Below are 21,160 nucleotides of genomic sequence, written 5' to 3'. Positions count from 1 at the left end.
CTTATAAAGATGGGAGGTAAAAAGCGCCATGAGCATAGGTGAAACAACATATGGTGTGACATAAACATAAAAATCTTTATTTGATTTAGGTTTTATTCGTAGGTTTGAAGTTGGAACGACTTTTATACCACTGAATACCCAACGAAAGCAATCTAGGTTATGATTTTAATACAGTTTATATAATTTACCATAATATTAATAGGGTTGAGATTTTAACAGGTTTAAGCTAAAAACTGCTAAAAATATGCTGCTTTTGGTGTTTACATAGAGCCATTCGTCGCATGTCATAGTTTGCTTAACTCTCGGTTTCGGTTACACAGGTACTTGGGACTCCACCATTGTACTTTCGCTGAGCAACATGCTCCCCGGACCATGCCACTATCCCCCGAACCCTACCGTGTGTCGACGATACATATTTTACTTAAGAAATACAACTTTTTTGCCCTTAGGAAAGATCCCGGCAGCGAAAAGCAAACCCGATCATAAAGAACAAATACCTTGATTTCTGTTCCTGAATGCTAAACCTTAAATTAACATAGGGAACATGTATACTGCGCATGGGTTTCTACCCCAGTCCCGTGCCCCGTAGGGGTACTATTATCAACCGAAGCAACACTAGCCATGGACCATTTGGAAAAAGTCCTTTACCGACCTATCTACCGCACCTGTATGAAAATGTTAATTAAGCGATTTCGTAATACCTACTCCACCTCTGCTAGCTGGATATAACCCAGAGAGATAGATATGGCTAGACAGCACCGAAGTAAAAACAGAGTTTCAAGGAGAAATAGACAGGAAATTTTACCATAAAAAACCATACGGAAGTAATCAATCATTAAATGACTGATTTTAGGGTAGGGTTCCTACCACTAGCGATGGAAATACGAGAAGGCCTCCACAGTTCCACTTCCCCAATACAGTTTCCAGAACAGGACGGAATTCCCTATCGAGTGGAATTACCAAGACGGATATGTAATGGTGCCGTCAAATGTTTTCTAAGCTGCACATACATTTACCGTCTTGTCTACGATATGATGACCGAGGTAGGAGGTTGACCTAAAAAGGCGTCGGGGTTAACTCTCAAAAGTCGAGGGGAACTATGTAATATTTTAGGTGTTTGTTTTACTCTTCGTTTTGGATTACACGGGCACTGAAGGCTCCACCTTTCTACTTCCGCTGAAGGAACGGCCCCCTGACCACGCCAGCAACCCCTCGGTCCTTCTTAATGACTCAAGGGGATACAACCTTCACATGAGGCCTGGTTTGCATCATATTAAGACATTTGCTTATGTGGGCGTGTTATTTGTCTCGAGTTACTGAAGTATGGATGTATGAATGTAAATAATGTAACAGCAATAGGTAGGCCGCTACTTTTTAGTGTACAGTTCAGTGGGTATATTTACATTGTGTCAATCTTGGGATAGGTCAGCGCAGTAGCAAAGATCAGTGTTGAGGATGACAGTAGGAAGTCGACTAGCTTCGGCACTAAGATGTGAAGTAATAAAAACAAATACGGTTAAAAATTAAAAAAACCAAGGAACTAAAGAAAACTTATCATTTGAAATAATCAGGCAATATCTTGGTATAAATACAAAAAAGTTATTAAAGTAAATCGTTTATAGGAAATAAGACAACTGAAGTAACAAAAACCAACTATTGCCCACTTTAAGTTCACTAATTGCTCACTAGGTACACATCAATCAGTGCCGACAAAGTTAAGGAGTGTCCTTAGTACTTTTCCAATTTTTAAAACGGCTACCCTGATGTTGCGGCACATCATGGAACTCCGGGTTCACGGAGCAATGCCACCAGCTTCGCTAAAAACGGTGCACAAATCGTGCTGCCTTCAAAGCCACTATCACTGGAAGTAGGTAGCGTTGTCTACTGCGCCAGTGGAGTAGAGACAACTACTCGCTTGTGGTGGATAAAAGTATGTAAGTGAAAATGATTTCCTTTTTAATCAGATTAATAAAAGTAGGATAGGCATTTGTTTGCTCGAATTACTGGCTTGTCTTTACAAACTATTGTTTTAATTAATGTCTTTTCAAACACCGAAACTGGCGTAGATATAAGGGGTGTTTAGACTAAACCTTGAATTCTTGGTTTATGTATAGCAGGTTGAATGCTAATTTTGGCAATTGTTTTCTCTCACATTTGTCTGTCGCGTTTTTGTTCCTACTTTAAGGCCTAAGTGTTACGACTCAAGACGTCTCAGAAGACGAGAGAAGAGATAATACTTGGGCAGATTATGTATCATCAGCATACAGAAGGGCTTTGGGCTATTGAAATGGTCCAAAGGCCTGACCGCCCGGCGGATGTACAATGGGGGAGCCCTTGAATGACCCGTTACCAGAATTGCGAGCTGAACAAACAATTACCGCATTACATAAGCAATAAGCACGAATATCTGGAATAAAAGACTTCTCTGTAAGAATTAACTATTCTATGAAGGCCTGAAGCACCATCATTTTCGCCGACAGTCTTCATGGACGGTGTCTGAAATGGCCACTAGTACTGCCGCGGCGGTACTCCATTTCGTACCCGTAAAAGCAGAGGTCACAATTTAACTTGAAAGCCCCTCCTATTGTCAAAATTTAAAACAACTTTTGTTTTATTCAATGATTGTACTTTTAACTGTCAATGTCGATCACAATAGTAGAGGCCTACTAGAAATTTCTACTCAAAGTAGTTTTGACAGCCTTCCTCGCACACTTGTCCATTTGAGGTTGTCACACTAACTGCCAATTTAACTCACAATATCAAAACATATCTATCAAAAATACCAAAGATCCACTCGAATGTAAAAGATTGCTTTCCTTTTTCTAGGGAGAGCTGTACACGTCCAAATTTTTCCCACTTTTTTAAAGGATTTTTTGTAACTGCAAAAATACGACGTTACTTCTATTGAAAGGAGATTTGTTTAAGTTGTCCACTCAACCGGGTGAGTACTTTTGTAACCCTAATAGTGCTGTTGAATTTCTGTCTCCTCCAGTCCCAATCATTGGTTGCCGGGCTTTCTTTGTTGCCACCGTGCGCTATCTCCAGGGTGGACTCAGATGCTGTACTCAGAAGGTGGTGCATGATTTTGAAGACAGAAACTACATGGGGCATTATTTAACCCCGGTGGAAAAATCTGTAGCGTCTGAAGTTCACATAATCGAGGAAACCGGCTGAATTTAGGCATTTGTGAATCAGTCGGAGTGTACTTTAGCTCAAAGTGACTCTTGATGAATTCTGATAACTCCCCCAAATAATTTAAAATTATTGAGATTGCATAATATACTCGTAAAGTTTATGATATAGCCAAAATTGCTTCAAAATTTCCCATTAAAAATTAACAAAGACTTAGTAGGCATTATGTAAACCTTCTGGTAGTATAGTTGTAAAGGAGATATAAGAGACCCAAGTAAGTGCTTAAAGTTTCCTATTTAATGCTTAGCAAAAAGAGAAAATATTTTTAGAGAACAAAATTGCTGTGACCAAGACAATTGAATCAGAGTCCAGGTTTTTAATAAGGAAGATATTGAAAGGTAGAAGTACTTTAAAACTGGTCAACTCAAAAACCCCCACTAATAGTGTTGCCCAAATAATTATCTTTGTTTTGCGACAAAAATAGCTAACAAAATACGCAAAACTATAGTTTTTCACCCGCAAGATGCTTATTTTCTTGATTTTTTTCTAAAGGAAATTTACTTGTCGGCAGTTTTAAACCCTCCGATTGTTTGGAATTGGGAGAGGGAAACTTGTGCAAATTGACCTAGCTAGCCATTAGACAAAGTAAATGCATAAAAGTATTTCTAATCGCATAATTAGTGCCTTTATTATGAATTGGCTTTGTAGCGAACAGAACAAATGAAATTCAAGTATTATAAGAGGTGTCCCTCACCGAGACTTCCCTGAAGACGAAAGATGACATAATACTCGAGCAGAATATGCATTGCTGACTTACAGAAGGGCTGCGGCGACTAATGGCTGAGAACCATGGCTGACTATTAAGCGCCCCTGCAAACTCAACGAAAAGTTAAACAAAAGTTAAACTCCTCATGGATTTCGCCCTCGGAGCTCCTCTTAGTCAATCTTTAGCGTCATTTATCTCAACGTAGTTGGTGCTGTAAGAGCAGCACCCATGAACCAACAGCGGCAATCATCGGATTTGCGGCCACCCAAGAGGATGTCCGACTGCAATGCCAATTATCCCTCTTGGCGATTCCACTTGATCTGGAGTTTCGTTCCGTTTTAGAACTGAATTAGGGATTAGGAAATGTGCTCAACATTGTGTGTCCATCACTGTTCGTAGGAATACTACCCTTAAAGCAGAGTCATTTAATAAAAAGGGGCTTAAGATAGTTAATTAACCAGCCGTATCTTTATCCGGGTTTCATCCAATTAGTAGAGAAGTGGGGAAAGTGTCACGTGTTCACATCTTCACCTAGATACCGTGGACAGATCCACAACAAGCTTATTCAGATGGTCCACTACCGCTTCAGTGCTCCTGCAGAATACAGAGCTGGGGCAGTCGCCAAAGGTAGACGTCAAATCCAGACCTTCTGTTAGGGATCGTCACCGGTTCTCTCACCTACAGCATATGCCTTCCTTCCATTGTGTCAACGTTTTGCGTTTGATAGTAGAAATTGAGGTAGTTAGCCTTCAGGATGGGGTTCGCTCTCCGATTTATTTATTTATTTGGTGTATCAAGACTTTCCCGAAGAGTAGATGTATTGTTGACGTAGAGGAGAGCTGGGTGGTAAGCGAGATGTCCAGCGGAAGTACAAAGGCCAAGTGTACTTGCCTGCAAAAGTAATGCAAAGAGCCACCTGAATCTTGGCGATACAAATGAAGTCTTCAGAGACAAGTCACATTTACATGTAGATGGTATATGATGCGCCAGAATTTTCCAGCACAATAGTTAAATACTAAACAACACCTAACCTAGCCGGTTTAGCACATGGAATAACTTATTCGAAAGAAAGGGACATCACTTGAGGGTAAAGGAGCAGAAATACATGGAGACGGAAGTCAAATGTTCCTAAGCCGAAAATTCTCATAAAAGTCTATGCCTGACATGTAGCCAAATTAGATAGAGATCCATAAGTTGCTGGTCAAATGCTATTAGAAAATACAAAATAGTAGATATTTTTAACTTAATGCGTCTCACCTAACCTGTAGATTACTAAAACCCCACCGTCACCAAGTTTTGTAAAAGTGCTGCATCAGACACTGTTTCAATAAATTATTATTCGTTTGAGTCGTCGCCTTAACTGTAATAATTTGATTATTTGTTTAATACTTCGTTTTGGTTTCGGGGCACTTAAGTCTCCACTTCCGTGCTTTTGCTGGGCGGCATAGCCTTTTGACCTTGTCAATAGATCCTAAACCCTTCTATATGTCGGTAATATATTTTCTGTTTCAGTGGTACGCCTTCTTCCGGCTTCAGGTAAGACAGGAGGCACTACATGACTGGAGAACTCTTCAATCAGCGTCGTTCTTAATACCCACCTCGGCTTCACAACCCTGCGGTCGTGTCACTCCAGCTAGCAGCACCTCTGTACATTTATGTCCAAGATGCATTGGCGCCCATGTGCACTCAGATGTGCGGTTTGTTTTAAAAAGACCTCGGGTCCACTTAATCAACTACAAAGTGCGGAATATGTCGCAAAGAGCCCCCAGCTTAAATGAGGAGGTCATTAAAAAAGTATAAAGAATTGTGAGGGCATAAAAGAGAGCAAACAAATAGAAAAGACTGAAACAAGATAGTCTTTAAGAGATCAGACCCGTAAGATCATACCACAATAAAAATTTGTTGCGCTTCACGTTAAAGGATTTACTCTGGCAAGTTAGCATCATATCTCCGCAAGTGGACAGATAAAGTTAATTATAAAAAGAAATCGACTGCTTTTATAACTGAATTGCATGGTTTGAACATTGATTATGGATCCCTTTCAAAGCTTTTAATCTTGGTTTTGTGAGGAGGCGTTGCGCTTTGCTTCAAAACGCACAACCTTTTTGAGAATGCATTTGTCCTACTGCGCTAACATCTTGACGCATTTCTTTTCATAAGGCGCGCTGTCGAAAGCAATTTGTGATGCCACTTTGGATGCAGAAAAGGAAGTGGGCTTTGAAAAAGCATCTACACATATCTGAAATTTCATTTTGAAATTTGGTCTCAAACTGTAATATTAAAATGGAGAATAACAACTTAATAACCAGAACGTAAAAATTTGGACTGGATTCTCCGTGGACTTCTAAATTATACTAGGAATTATGGAAGAGCTTTTGGAACCTTAAGAGAGAACGGAAATTTAGGATAAGGATAAAAAGATGGTAGTTTTGTTAGAGAAAAGATATGCTAACCGTTATTTTTGCCCATATGCTTCATGACTTCTAGATATTGTAATGATACTATATTGAACTACATCTGCATTGCCTGAGTAAGTCTGAAAATTTTCCTTTGGCTTGAAAATTTTACTTTAAGTAATGCGTTGTCAACCTCTATTAGGGGAGTTTAGTTGGCTAAAGACATACACCTGTAAATGCCTCAAGATATGGTTAATTTTAAATGGACGCAAGCAAGCGAGAATAGAGTTTGCCTTCAAAACTAGACATTCAAATCTAGTGCTCTCAACCTACAAGTAAAAATTTTCCCAACCAACTTATTTCCAAGCAAATACTAGAAAACTATGTAACATTCTACTTTCATTTAAATGAAAATTCCTTTTATTTAGTTACGTTCTACCACATAAAAGTGGCTGGTTTCATCGCACTGGAAAATACCAAGCTAATATATGTGGCCTGATTACTCATCCTTCTAATGACATGTAATACTTATATTGTTTTAATGTTCCTTTCAGAGAGGAGGTGGGGATACAATTTGGACCTGGTGACAGAGTCGACGTCTCCCAAGCCTGAGAGCGGTTGCGGATCCTCCCCCCTCGAAACTCTGTACTAGGTTTCCCGAATCACTCCCCTTAATAAATATATCGAAATCAAACCAACCGGGTTGTTCTAAGAGCACGAGGAGACCTACGAGCCTCGCCCAACAGATGCGTACATAAAGACTAAGTAATTGGGAAAAAGTGCCCGAGATACTTGTCTATTTGAAACAAATAGGGACTCTCAAGTGTGCTTATTTGAAAGAATGGGAATCACTGAATCGTTGTGATGGTAAAAATAAACAAAAATACAACTGATTTTTAAAGTGTTGATCTAAAAAAGTTAGCTTGGATTTGAAGAAATTAAAGCAAAGGATTTTGAACAATTACTCCTTATGGTATTTGAAAAAAAAGATTTGCTGAAAGTTAGGATAGTTAAAATCAAATAAACAAAACTTTTTGTTACTGTGACAATATGTAAATGAGAGACCATTTATATGAATGGAAAGTTTTGAGGATAAATAATGTGCTCTGATGCTGTTGCACATGCAAAATTTGCACTTGAAAGCGGTGTGTAACAATTGAAAAGCGTAGGATAAAGTATATGTTAGAGCATTTTACAATGAAGCACAAGACCTAACGTAATGAAAGGCTACTGAACTAGCCAAATTCAACAATGTTTCATGCCAACCCCCAAGGTACAGTATGAGAACCGGAATGAAGGAGAGCTTTATCAATCTAAGGATATGCACAAAAAATTATGCCACCAGGACAGTTGCAGGACCCAGAGGGACCGAATGAACATGTAAAATAATGTATTCCTTTCTGCGAATTCCTACGCCAGTATTATTAGGAGCACCGGAATAGTTGGTAAAAGTGAACTACATCAGAACTTACGCGTTTTAAAAAGCCTATAACTAAAAAACAGCTTGTAAGCCTAACGAGCAAACATTAACAATAAGAATTATTTGCTATTCGGCAGATTAGACTAATATTAAACCAAACAAGGTTTTTTTAGTTTGGGAGGTTGCTGTATCTAATAATCCATTTCATCGAACTGAAGCAAAAGTTTAAAGAATGCTAGCAGAGCAGGATTCTCGTGGCTTGAAAGTTTATTTTAAGCAGGAAATATGCAATAGGCATGCAAATGAAAATGTGCACTTGAATAAAAAACGGGCACAAAAATCGGGTATAGCGTTGACATATGCTTACAGAGTTGACAGGAGAAATCTACATAAAGTTTGCGTGTCCTCTGCTGGCCTGAGCAATTCGGATGAGCTTGCGATCAATTTGACTGAAAATGCCAGTTTAGCAATGAGCTTGTGTACTAACTTCTTTCACGGTGAAGACCACTTTACAGCCTTTTGTTGGACGCACTTTATCACGGTTTTAAATGAAAGCATTAGCAAAATCACCGCAAAGTGCTTCAACTTGAATATACTCTAGCCCATTCACCCTATTATTGTGATACGGGAAATTACGATGCCTTCCAAACCATTGCTTCCTTCCCTGTTTATCTTCTTCCCATTGCCTCCATGCAGTAAGCATCATAACTAGCTAAACATCAGTTTTTTCCAAAATTTTTACATTATTTTGGCGAAGTCGACTACGATTTCTAATGCATCGCCAAAATAAAAAACGGGATTTCCAACGGGCGTATCAACCCAAGCAACAACAAGTCCCATAATTGGTTCAACGCAGGAAGTTTTAACTTAAAACATCTTGAAACGATGCTGCTCTGCCATGAACACTTACCATGGAGAATTAAAGATCCCAGCGTATTTGACAAAAATATTCGTGAAGGATCACCTGTGTGTATCTATTTACATATATTCTGGAAGAGTGCATAGCCTATTTAAAAGGGGGTTTTTTATTGCGCTTTGTGGTAGACGTAAATTGAGGAATAAAAAACAAAGTTTGACAAAAGCCCAAAGGTAGGCCGTAAAGCACAACTATTCGAAGTTTGAAAAAGTCTCTTTACACGCGTACTGAAATACCGGGCAAGCGTTGATGCAGGTGAAAGATTTGACTTGCACTGCTTTGGTGCAAAAGAACTTCTGCTTACAATTAGCCTCCACCTTAGGTGGTAAGAAAGTCGCGGTGGCATTCTAGGTGTGAGTTATTTGGTTTTGTACTTTTTTCAAACAAACTACTACTCTGAATTGCAGTTTACTATGGACTATTAGACGAAATGGGATGATAAAGTCGCCACAGGCTGCCGCTCAATCTGACACCCTACTTATAGAAAAAAGAGCAATGTGGTATCAAGTTGCCTTGGTTAAATTGAAATGAGAAAATAAATATATGGTATTTTACTCAAAAGTGAAGCTGCCTTAAGACCATTGTGCCAAAAGCATTGCATAAACTATTTGGATTGGGAACAGCAATTAGGCAATCAAAGAGGATTTACGTACCATTTAATAGGCACCCTAGTATGATTTACTTTCAGAGCTGATTTTTCATTGAGGATGGAAAATATTTTGTAAGTTAATTTACCATAACACCCAATTTCTACTTAGGACATATTTAAGTAGCACTCCATGAGTTAGTCAAATTAAAGTAAGCCAGTTTAAAACAAAACGTGCATGTTTGCTGAACGTCAAATACTTTGTATAAAAATTGTAAATTTTTCTTAATTAATCCGAAATCATCCATCTCCATCTCCATCCATCTATGTAATGGCTCTATTGGCAAACATTTTCGTCGAGTAAACGCAGTAAAAAATGTACCTCAGCTTACATTCGTCGGCTAAATACATTGAAATGTTGGATAAAGCCAACGTGTTGAGTACTTTAACAATTTATGCCACTGTTTTGGTCATTTTGCTCACCTTTAAAAACTTGAAGGATGGCAGCCCTATGATGGCTGATTAAACGCGTGACCCAGGACCAAAGGGATTACCGCAAACAGCAGTTAGGGGACCATGAGGGAGACAGTTTGTTTGAAAAGGAGAAGAAATACAAAGATCAGGGGTTGGACTCCCAAATATGAGTTTTTAAAACGTCATTTGTTCTCTTGCGACAAGCTATTTTGCCCCTATTGCAAAAGTTAAGGTATTGTTTAAGAAGTTAAGGCATATGTATGCTTTCGTTTAGTTTCAAATGAAACTGCTTAGAGCAAAGCGGTTAGCTTTATATTATCATAACATTATAAGATGAAGATTTATATAGTGTCTCAAGACTTCCCTAAAGACAAGAAGAAGTATGGCACTTTGGTAGTGGGGCTGGGGGGCTACTGACATAGCCCGAAGGTCATGCCGCCCTGAGGAACTACAAAGACGGAGCCTTAAGTGTCCGCGAAACCAAACAAAGGAGTTAAACAAATATTTTAAGAGCAATAATGATCATAATGCGACCACCGAAAAGTCGGACAAATGCCGTTTACTTTAACTGTAAGTGGTCAGAGTTGATCCTAGATTTTTGGATGATCCTTCACATATTCCTATTGGAATTAGTGATAGCCTTGCGTTTAGGGAGCAGCAATACCAATCTAATTTCATGGAGCTACTTAAGTTTAGCCAGATAGTAGATTTTAACAGACGGAAAATGCACCTAAACTAGTTTCCACATAGTTCATTCTTTCACGATACAATTTGTTTAAAGTGACCCACAAAGCGAAACACAGGAAAAATAAAGAATTTTTGTGACCCTATTTGTTTTCCACCTTACGACAATCACGTAATTGCCTTTGTGCAGTCACATAAGTGGTCAGTTTACGGTCAAACGACTGACATATATCTAACCTACTTCGTTCGCAAAAAGAGCGCAGCGTGAAAACCACGAATCCAAAAGACGATCCAAGTCAGCACATACAGGTAGTGAGACTATAAATTATTGAATAACTTCGTTAAAGTATCGTTTTAAATAACCATTCCTTTTACGCAAAATAATTCCTTAAGTGATCAGCATAGCTCCCAAACACTTCTCTGAAGACAAAAGAAAACAATACTGGGTCAGAATGTGTATCACCGGTGTACAGAGGAGCAGAGGTCAAATAATGGAACATAAAGTGCCCGTGTAATCAAAACGGCGAGTTGAACGAGCAAACAAAGCACTACATAGCCCCTCTCCTAATTTGAACTTATTCCCGACGCTCCTCTTGGTTAGCCACGCGCGTCGGCGCTTCCCTTGGTTAACCTCCCACGTCTGCCATAACAACGTAAGCGATGCTGCAAGAACAACACCTACGAATTAACTGCACCAGTCATCGAATTCGCGTGCAACTGAGAGAACATCTAGCTGAAGCGTCACTGATCCACCTTGACAATTCTACTGGGTCTGGAGTTCCGTTCTGTTTAGGAACTGCATTGGGAATTGAAGTGTGACAATCATTACGTACCTCCATCGTCAGTAGTAAGAACCTCGGGATACAAGTAGGGTTAGTGCTGCACAGCCATATCTATCTATTTGGGTTTCATCAGGTAAAGAGGTGGAGAAGCTGTTGCGTGTTCACTTAGTTGATATCTTCATATAGACGCCGTTTACAGCTATGTAACAAACATTTCATATGGATGCTGCTACAACTGGTGTCGCTTCAGTTGCTAATAGCATTTTCTGCAGAATGCAGGGCTAAGATATTTGCCGAAAGCAGATGTCATTTTCAACCATTCTATTAAGGGTCGTCGCAAATTTTGCCATCCACAGCATATGCGCCTCCTCCGTCACTCGAAGATTCGTCAACAAGAGGTAGAAATCAGAGCAGATGTCCTTTGGGATCTGGTTTGCTTTGCTCTGCCACCACTGTGACACAATGAGAATTCCCCAAGGATCAAAGAGGTTATAATGCTGTAATAAAATAAGCATTCCCGGCATGCGAAAAGGGCCCAGAGGCCATGCCGACTAGGGAAGGTACAATGGTAGAATCCTATGTGCCCGCGAAATTGAAACGAAGAGTTCTGCAAACAAGTGAAGTATTGCGGTAAGCGTTTCGTTCCCACGTTAAAAAGCGCACTAGTACTTAAGAAATCAAAAAATTTTTTAAAAAAAAATAAACAAGTGTCACTTTAAGAGCGCATAAATAATGAATTTCTACCATGTTTTTAAATATGCGAATGTCGCAGATTGCGAGGTGTGCGTTGATTCTCTAATCTAGAAGTAGGAAAAATTTACTTGGAGGTTATGGTAACTTTATATGTGTATTTTTAGAGTAACAAATGTTTTGAGGTCCTAAAAGACAAAGATGGGACATACATTATTTGGTTTTTGAAGTGAATATCGAAGAATTTGTGCTGCTTTGAGATTGTCACGCAAGAGAGATCAAAACTTTTCTGGTGTTTGACAACAGTAAGTAAACATCAATGTCTTTACCCTTGGCACTGACAAATAGTATCAGTGATATTAAAAAATTTAGGAAAAGATTGGTTCCAGAGCAATATTAAAGAAAGATCATTTATAAAGATGAGAAATTTTAATTCCGCAAGGGAATCCAAAAGGTGCAGAAGACATGCTGTAATGGCTTTTCTACGTCCACAAGTGTGGTCCATTAATATCCGCTGCAATACCTGGAGCGAAAAATTCACGAGGGCCATGAAACAAGGTGTGGGGTGGCAAGCACCTCTCCAAGCACTTGTTAGTGTTGGAATATCTAAATGGTGCAAGCATTTTAGAAAAACTATGTAACTGCCATTGATCCCCTTGACTGTATTTTTTTCTAGTGCACAGCAACCAATTAGACAGCACGTGGAATACACGATTCCGTGATTAATACCTAAGTAGACATAAAATTTCACATGAGGTGCCCTCTCCTAGGGATGGCAGATACAGTCTTAGGGGGTCGGTGCACGAGCTGGGTATTAGCGCTGATGATGAAGTAAGGCTGTCCCAGAATGGTTCTGTAGCAACTTAAAGAGGAAAGAAACCATAATATTAGCGCAAAATACGTATTCACAGCGTAGAGAAGGGTTATGGGAGTATTAACTTGGTCTAGGCCACGCCGCCCATCGGAAGCACATTCGTAAAGCCTTAAGTGTCTGCAAAATCCAAACGAATAGTTAAACTAACCATCGAAGTATTCTATTTCAGACTTGCCAACAAGACTTTCAGTACCAAAGTCTAACACGAGTTAGTCACCTGTTGTAGGAGGCGGATTTGTGGAAAAAAACACAGTGATGTTTGCACTCCCTAGAATGGTTTCTTTTACTGTATTATGTGCACTTAGAATTGTCTGTTTGACTTGGACTTCTTTAGTGCTCATTGCTCGTGCTAAGATAGTCTGATTTTGAACAGACTCAAGCAGCTTATTTAATTTAAGATTTCCTGAGTCTGTAAATAATACATCATCCCAAAAGAATTCAAGCATTTCCCTTCTTGTGCTAAGTAAAAACGGCATGAATTTGAGTTGCTCTTTTTTTCGATAGGAAAAGACACTGTTCTCGTGTTTAGGTGAGGAAATTCCAGTTGCATTCTTTGTGTCGCATTTAAATAGCGCAGCACGTAGGAATAACGAAATTGGTCGCTTCTCAGTTGCAAAAAGTTTGGAGGACTAAACCGTTGTGACATTCTGGGAATCTGCTATCCATTATTTCTCTACACTCACAAAGTGACCGAAGATTAATTGTCACTAAAATGGGTCACACACTCATTTCTAATACGTTTATATATAGTTGTCCATTTATAGGGTTCCTTCCATCTTAATTTTATCCCCATATGCACACGTAAAACCCATTTCTCATCCACATCTTGGCATTGGTGGAAATTCAAGTCATTTCAAAACGCGGTGCAAATGGAATAAACAGTAAAATTTATTTAAGGAAACTGATGCAATTCAGACCAAATAAATTTTTAATAAGAATCAACCTCACACTAAAATGCAACGCCAATTCAAAGCAATTCGTTTTAAGGCAACGACGAAGGATTCAAAACACCTTTAAAGTGAAGCAGCTTTACAAAACTTTTAACTTTTATTATGTTGAAATGGGACGGCACCAAAAAAATTACTTTATGATTAAATGATGACAGAGAATTTCGAGGAAGAACTTCGCCTTAAGAGGTAAAAAGGATTTAGTACATAAGCTAATTAACATGTAAAGCTATTTCTGAGACCAGAACTGAAAGGTATTATGTGACGATCAAAATTCATCAGATGTATAGGTGGGGCTATATTTTTGTGTACTATATGATTCATAAAGTTCCACAATGCTGTGTGTTGTCGTGAGAAGTTTCATCACCAGAGGCGTTGAGACGTAGTGAGTGTTTAAGAAGCCCTTAGGAAGGATATAAGTAACTTTGGTAAAATAGGTGTTCCTAAAATGCTTTGACCATTTGTTCAACTCCACTTTTTGGTTTTGCGGGCACTGGAGGCTCTGCCTTTGTACTTCAGCTGGGCGACAGGGCCCTACGGGTCGGCATCACATGTCCAGCTACAGTAGTGGCAGCGGAAATCGAACTTGGTAATAAAGGATAAATACTTAATTTTTTTTCCGATTACTGAGCACTAGCGTAACAAAAGAAGTGGATAGGCTAGAATGGGAAAAATCTGTGACCACCCCTAACAGAAGAGTTAAAAATGAACTCACCGTGTGGCAATCACCCATGTCCTGTGTTTGGCAGTAAAGCTGTTAGCAGTTGAAGCTAAGCTAGCAGTGAACCATCTGGAAGGATTCATTATGAAGCCGTCTACCGCACCTATATGAAGATGTCACTGAAGTGAACAGGTGGTATCGCGTCCTCCGCGTCACTACTAGCTGGACAGAATCCAGGTAGGTATATGGATGGGCAGCACTGAAGTGAGAACAAAGTGGCAGGGAGAAATAAGCACATTTTATCTTCACAAAGCTAATTAAACCTCGTTCTTCATTAAATAGCTCTGCATTTGGGTCAGCATTCTGATGATTAGCGATAAACATGGTAGAGGAGTTACACTTTCCCTCTTTCCCAATGCAGTTGACAAACAGAGCAAAACTCCTAAACAAGTGAAACTGCCAGGAGAAATCGGTGACATTGCAGTCAAATATTGTTACTGCACGCAAATTTGATGGCTGGCCCGAGTGGTTCACGAGTGTTTTTCCCTACAGCACTAACTGCGTTGTGATGGCCAAGGGGAGAGGCTGACCAGGGGAATCGTCCAGGACGAGCTCAAAAAAAGAAGAGGAAGGCTATGCAATGCTTTAGTTTGTATAACTCTTCATTTTGGCTTTGCGGGCATTTAGGGCTTCGCCTGTGTGCAGCCCTTTTGTATGACGCCGATGCAATTCTGCCCTATTATTATCCTTCCTTTCGTCTTGAGGAAAGACTTGAAACGCCACATTTCATACCTGTTTGCATGCACTAAAAACAACCAATTACCCCAAGTTCCTTACCTAATGTTTGCCAACTATTTAAGGCAAAATATTAAGTGTTTAGTTTTCCTAAAATTTGGACGGAATAACTTAAAATTCATTTATTTTACCAGTCATACATATGCAGAAAACCTTAACAACAAAATGATTATTTTTAATGGGAACGAATACACTTTTATTACTAAACTACACACTTAAATTTTTAATCTGCAAGGTGCTACACGAGGGCTTCAATCTTCCCAGACGGTACTTTCGGTCGGAGATATATATAGCCGGAGGCCAGTGCCCACAGTCTCCCGACTCTTCCATTCGACAATAACAAATCTTTCCTTGGCATTTGCACATCTTGCTGTGAACTCAGCGAAGGCTCAGGATGATGCATAACCACGGAAAAATGGTGAAAGGTCAAGACGCTCCACTGAAAGTGACTTGAGTAAATTGAATTTTAAAAATAAGCCCACTTTGTTTAAATGTAGGCTTTTCACAAGAACAATTATGAGGATCACAGATTTTCAGTGCAAACATTCCCTCTTCTAGGCACCTAAAATTCCTAATAAATCTTGATAGGTCAGTCGCTCTACATAAGACTTAACAAGTAACTTTTCCTAAATTTCTTTGTAGTGCATAGTCAAATATCAAAACTTGAAGCAAATGATGAATGGCAACTTAACTATTTACATATCAGAGGTTCATTGCCAGCAAAAAAACAGTAGTTATGAAACAATTTTAATGCGCTAGAACACTGAAAATAAACACAACCCCGTTGTTAACGCAGAAACAAAGGATAAATAAGCCATTGTTAAAATCGCAGAGAAGCAAATCCAATTAGGTGCTAAGACGTTAAGGCATTCTCTAGTGTAACCGTAAAGTGAATCACGCCATAACTTCATAAAAGCTTCGCCTTTAGGAGATATCGTGACTTGCATCTCTACTCCTGAGGGCAATCAACAATGCAAGTATAAATAGATTCTGCGAGGAAGGAGCACTTATCTGCGAGATTGCCTCTGCTTAAGGACAACCTCCACTACCATCTTGGTACAAGGATTTAGCGGTGCCTTTGAAAAGTGTGAACATCCCATGGAACGTTAAAAAGGTGAAATAAAATCTGCAAAATAATTAAGACAAGTTTTATAAAAAGATGGAAGGATAGGCAAATGTTTGAATGATAAACTGACAATGGCAAATGCGTACTAAAAATAATTTCGATATTTCAAAAGAAACAGATACAAAACGCAAAACAGCAGATTGACTGTTATTAAACCACATCATTTCTTCCAAGCAATAAAAGAAAGTCCAAGAAAAGAAACTTGAACGTCATCACACATTCTCCATAATATTTTTAATCGACGTTGTAGGGCTCCGAGGCTTCCTCTAAGATGGAGGAGGGTGCAAGACTTGGGTAGAATATTCATCGCGAAAATGCAAAGGTGCTAGGGGAATATTTCGCCCAGCCAAAGTACAAAGGCGGAGCCCTAAGTACCCGCAAAACTAAAATTAAGAGTTCAACAAATGATTAAAGTATTACAAAGTCCCTCTTTTGACAGTCATCCCTGGCGCCCCACTCGGTCAACCCTTAGTGTCGGCAATCACAAAGTAGTCGGCGCAGTAAGGAAAAACACCCACAAAAGAACCGCGCCAGCCACTGAATTTGCACGCAGTTGAGAGGATTTCTGACTGCAACGTCACTGATTTCTCTTGACGATTCCACGGGATCTGGCGTTTTGACCTGTTTGGGAATTATAACGGGAAAGGGGAAAGTGCAGATCATCATGTGGCAAGATTACTGGCCTAGAGACAGAGTCATTTAATAAAAGACAGTATTTAAAATAAGGTTCATTTCCTGCTTCTCCTCACCACGTTGTTCTCAATTTAGTGTTGCTCAGCCATATACCTATCTGCTTTCATCCAGCTAGTCGAGAAGTACAGAAGGTATCTCATGTTCACTTCACTGACATCTTCATGCAAGTTCCCTAGACAGCTCCGTAACGAACCCTTTAGATGGTTCAAGGCTAGTGTTTCTTCACCTGTTAGTAGAATTCCCGCAGAACATGGGACTGAGGTAGTTTCCGTTGCGTTAAGATTTAGCAATCAGGAATGGAAATCATGATGGATGTCCGTTAGGATCCCCTTCCACCAATTTAGCTCCCCAAGACTTCTCTGAAGACAAAGGTATGCATAATAATAGGGCAGAATATGTATCATCGACTCACAGAAGAGTTAGCAGGCTACTCGTGTGCTTTGGAGGCCATTCCGTTCAGCAAATGTACAGAACCTGGCATCTTTGAAATCAAAACCAAGAGTTAAACACCTAATCAAAATATTAAAATACATCCAGTTAATCTGCTCTTCTTTCAAATATAAGAGCAACTGAATGCAATGACATTTCCTTTAAAAATTAGGAAATGAACTGCCAAGGTTGCTGATTGCCTTTTCGTAAAGACTGCAGACTGGTACTCATGTCAGATCTCTTAAATACCTGAGCATCAGACGCATTTTTAATCCCACTGACACAATGCTACCCCATGAGGCTCTAAGCCGCTGTACAAAAAAGTAAAAGGGAAAAATTTCCCCTAAAGAATCTAGCTAAACCCGGGTAGCCCTTTAGCCATGATACAGAGCGAAGAGGTGGTAAATCTTTGCTTAAAACAATGTTTTACAGTTTTTAGGAAAGGAAAATTTAGCTGTGTAAAAAAAGAAACTTGTAAAATGCATTATTTTGATTAAGAGTTTTAGATAAATTGGAAAGTCTTTGTTAGGATATAATGTTTGGTTTATTTTCTCAATGCATGGATTGATCGAATCAGCCGCTGACTTATGATTTTACAGGGCAAAAAAGGATGATATTGTGGTGTTGCTAAATGCGTTAGTGGGATGGAAGCGGATCCTTTTATTGCTATTAACAGTCAAAACATATGACTTCGGTTAGTCCAGACACCGTTAATCAAGAAAGCAGACACCAAAGGCAACGCGACTTTAAGACAACCCGAAAGTCCAAACAACCCACAAATATCTACTCCTGCTGCAAACTTCAAGCAGAGTACGTTGATGAGCCACTTAGTTGTAGAAAGACTTTTAAGTGGTGGAAACTTTTTAAAAGACATCTTCACCTACCCCAGTGTCAATGTCAGCCGTGGCCTCTTCCAGTCCACAGTTCATGGAAGCCATTCAGCCGGCGAGGGAGATGCGTGCCCAGCTCTGCACCTCTCATCAACGAGTAATCTTTAATGAAGTTTTAAAGAAGGTAAATCCTGGTGTAGGAAAAGTAATGGCATTCTTTCACGACTATTTACAATGCCGGATGAGCTAGCTTACCCTGAGTACCAAGACGAACTGACACAGACTGTCATGGTGGGTTCAGCTAAAATTGACAAATCTCCTAATCCACAGTTTTTCTGCTATTACTTTAATGGAATAATCGAGAGAGCTCTGACAATAGGAAATAAAGTTTTTGAGAATTAAAGTATGTTTAAAAAACCGAAAGTTTCAGTTTGATATGAACGTTCCTGGCATCAATAAATAAACACGTAGATGAATAACTGTTACCGTCATGGAAATATCACTCCAATGTCAGGCAAAAAATTCAAAATCTTTGGTTTTGGCACGGCACTCTAAATGAATATATTTGCACTGACTTTAAACTTTATGCACACAGATTGAAAAATATTCTGAAAGCAGTTTAGAAATAGATCTAATTGGGTACAAACGAGAGACTTAAAAATGCGGGTGTGAGACTTTTGATGTGGAAGAGGAAATAGAAGTGAGGGTTACTTTAAAGTTGCCACCCCACCAGGATGACGGAGTCCATGACTGTCGAGGAAAGGAATCGCTGCATAACAGCCTTTCAACAATTTTCCTGGCTTAAAAATGGCAAGATCCGAGTAAAAAAACTAGCCCGGGTTATGCGAAGAGCCGGATTTGCACCCACAGATGAGGAATTGGAGAAGGTCTTTCAAAGGTACCTGAAAATAAATCCGATCGCACCTTTCGTTAATTAGTTGCCGAGGTCAGGCAAATATCACTGAGAAGATGTTTTTGATACTCATGGAAGAGTATAAATCCGATCTCCAAATCACTCAGGATCTGCACGAGGCATTTCGACTCTTTGATGAAAGCGGAGAAGGCTACTTTACGATTAGCAAATTACGGTAGGGCTAAACTTAAGTGGTTTGGTAAGGTGAAAAATAAGAGACCTGCTGATAGCAGGCGACGAAACTCTGACCGAGGAGGATGTTGAGGCGCTTTGCAGTCAAGCGGACTCTAATGGTGACGGGAAAGTCTGCTTTAGTGGTAAATACTATTTATCTTACTCCTTTACGGCCTGTCTAGCAGATTTAATGCAAGCTATGTGACTAAGTGACGCTTACCGGAACCTATCACGTTAATCTTCCACTTAATGTCTTTCATTTTTGTATAAAATTTAGGCAACCGGTGACATTTTGCGATACATAGGTCAAATTTGTGTCTAAAACTGCTGACAAACCCTCGTACAAAAAATGAGACATTCGGTTGTTATGCCTAATTAGGAGGCCTTTGTTTTGCCCCATAAATTTCATTTTGAGCGTTTTTTCGAAAAAGGCTCACTCTATATGTTGACGCACATTTGCCTTGTCAATTTACAATGGCAAGAATGAATACAGCTAGGCAACAGCAGCATAAAAAAGACATAAACTTTACGACGAAACTAACGAAAAGACCTTTTATAGCAGATTGAATCTTCTCAGAAGTCGTAGTAAGCTATACCAGTACAGAGAACGCTAAATTATTAACGCCCCGACGAACTGGAAGGCTGTAGGGATCGACGGAAGGCCATAACACTGAGGGGAAGTACAATCCACGGAGGCTAAAAAGCTCGCTTGGATGAACAACGGATTAAATTGCTACGTCCAATTTTCCTGAAGTGCTCATTACTGACACAACTATTAGCGTGATATTCGTATTTTAAGGACTTAAAAGGCAAAATAGATTTCAAAGAATAAATTGAAACTCGCTCGTGCTTTCAGATTTTGCTCGCGTGATGATGGCTCCGTCGAAGGAACTGGTGGATCTTTGAAGAGAGCTTGCTGAGGAGGCGCTTGAAGACGCTGTTGTCTTGATATATGCTTTTAGACATCTGTCGAGAGTTTTTTTTTACAAAATGAGCATTAGCTTACGATGAAAATGTTTACTTACTTTAGTCCCTAGCTGACTTTTGGTAAAACAGTTCGGTGTGGTGGTAACTTAAATGCTCAAATAAAGCCTGTTGATCAGTGGGGCTTTCAAACCTGCTAACCTTGACCGAAATTAAGTAGCCTGTTCCAGTTAATTACATTCAAGTGCAATTTAAGTAAATGTAAGTCAAATATTAGAGCACTTACTTATACTAGTTCCTACGTCCATAAGTAAAAGAAACTTGCCGAACCAAAAGAGTTGAAGAAACAGTAAGATAAAATTCTCAAGTGCTTTAAGCATCAACACTCTTAGCCCCTTGAATCTCATCATGACTGTGAACTCGTGACTTGAATGCGTGTACATAGCTTAAGGCTTCCTTTAATAAGCATTCTTAAGTGTTTTCTCAATGCTCACTTTATCAACCATCTCCAAATGCTCTGCTTTTGTTATTTTGTATCACAAAGTATTGTAGCGCCCCCAAACTCCCCGAAGACATGAACAATATAATACTCGGGCAGAATACATATTGTAGACTTTCAGAAGGGCCGAGAGGCTACTGGCGTGGCCCAGATGGCCGGGCCGCCCAGTTAAGGTACAATAGCTGATACCTAAGTCGCAGTGAAACCCAAACAAAATGTTAAATCTCCATCCCAGGTATTGCATAGCCCTACTTTCCCTTTGGGCGTTGTCCTTACCGTTCCTTTGATCAATCTCTGGCATCAGCCATCGCATCGTAGGCGAGTCGGTGCTGTGAGAAAAAACCCTAGGAACCAACCACATCGGACATCAAATTAGCGTGCGACTGAGATGGTATCTGATTTTAACGGCAAGGATTCTACTTGGTATTTTCACTGTATCTAGAGTTTCG

General features: G+C 39.5%; 2 protein-coding genes across 2 annotated transcripts; both read left to right on the top strand. All coding sequences in view use genetic code 11, as the record gives it.

Moving 5' to 3' along the window:
* Positions 1 to 875: 875 nt before the first annotated feature.
* Positions 876 to 11,614, top strand: EGR_01211 (hypothetical protein; the record flags this gene model as incomplete). The annotated part of the gene is made up of 5 exons (XM_024490460.1): positions 876 to 1,043; positions 1,114 to 1,261; positions 2,993 to 3,072; positions 5,411 to 5,545; positions 11,486 to 11,614. The coding sequence occupies 5 exons, from the start codon at positions 876 to 878 to the stop codon at positions 11,612 to 11,614; spliced, it is 660 nt and encodes a 219-aa protein (XP_024355279.1).
* A 7,321-nt stretch (positions 11,615 to 18,935) lies between these two features.
* EGR_01210 (Calmodulin) lies at positions 18,936 to 19,493 on the top strand (the record flags this gene model as incomplete). Its single annotated transcript, XM_024490459.1, has 3 exons — positions 18,936 to 19,099; positions 19,140 to 19,289; positions 19,331 to 19,493. 3 exons carry the CDS (start codon positions 18,936 to 18,938, stop codon positions 19,491 to 19,493), a joined length of 477 nt encoding a protein of 158 aa, XP_024355278.1.
* Positions 19,494 to 21,160: the final 1,667 nt, after the last annotated feature.

Source organism: Echinococcus granulosus (assembly GCF_000524195.1).
Source record: "Echinococcus granulosus chromosome Unknown EG_S00004, whole genome shotgun sequence".
NCBI classification, from domain to species: domain Eukaryota; kingdom Metazoa; phylum Platyhelminthes; class Cestoda; order Cyclophyllidea; family Taeniidae; genus Echinococcus; species Echinococcus granulosus.
Note: the sequence above shows the minus strand (reverse complement) of the source record. Positions and strands in the feature narration are given on the sequence as shown.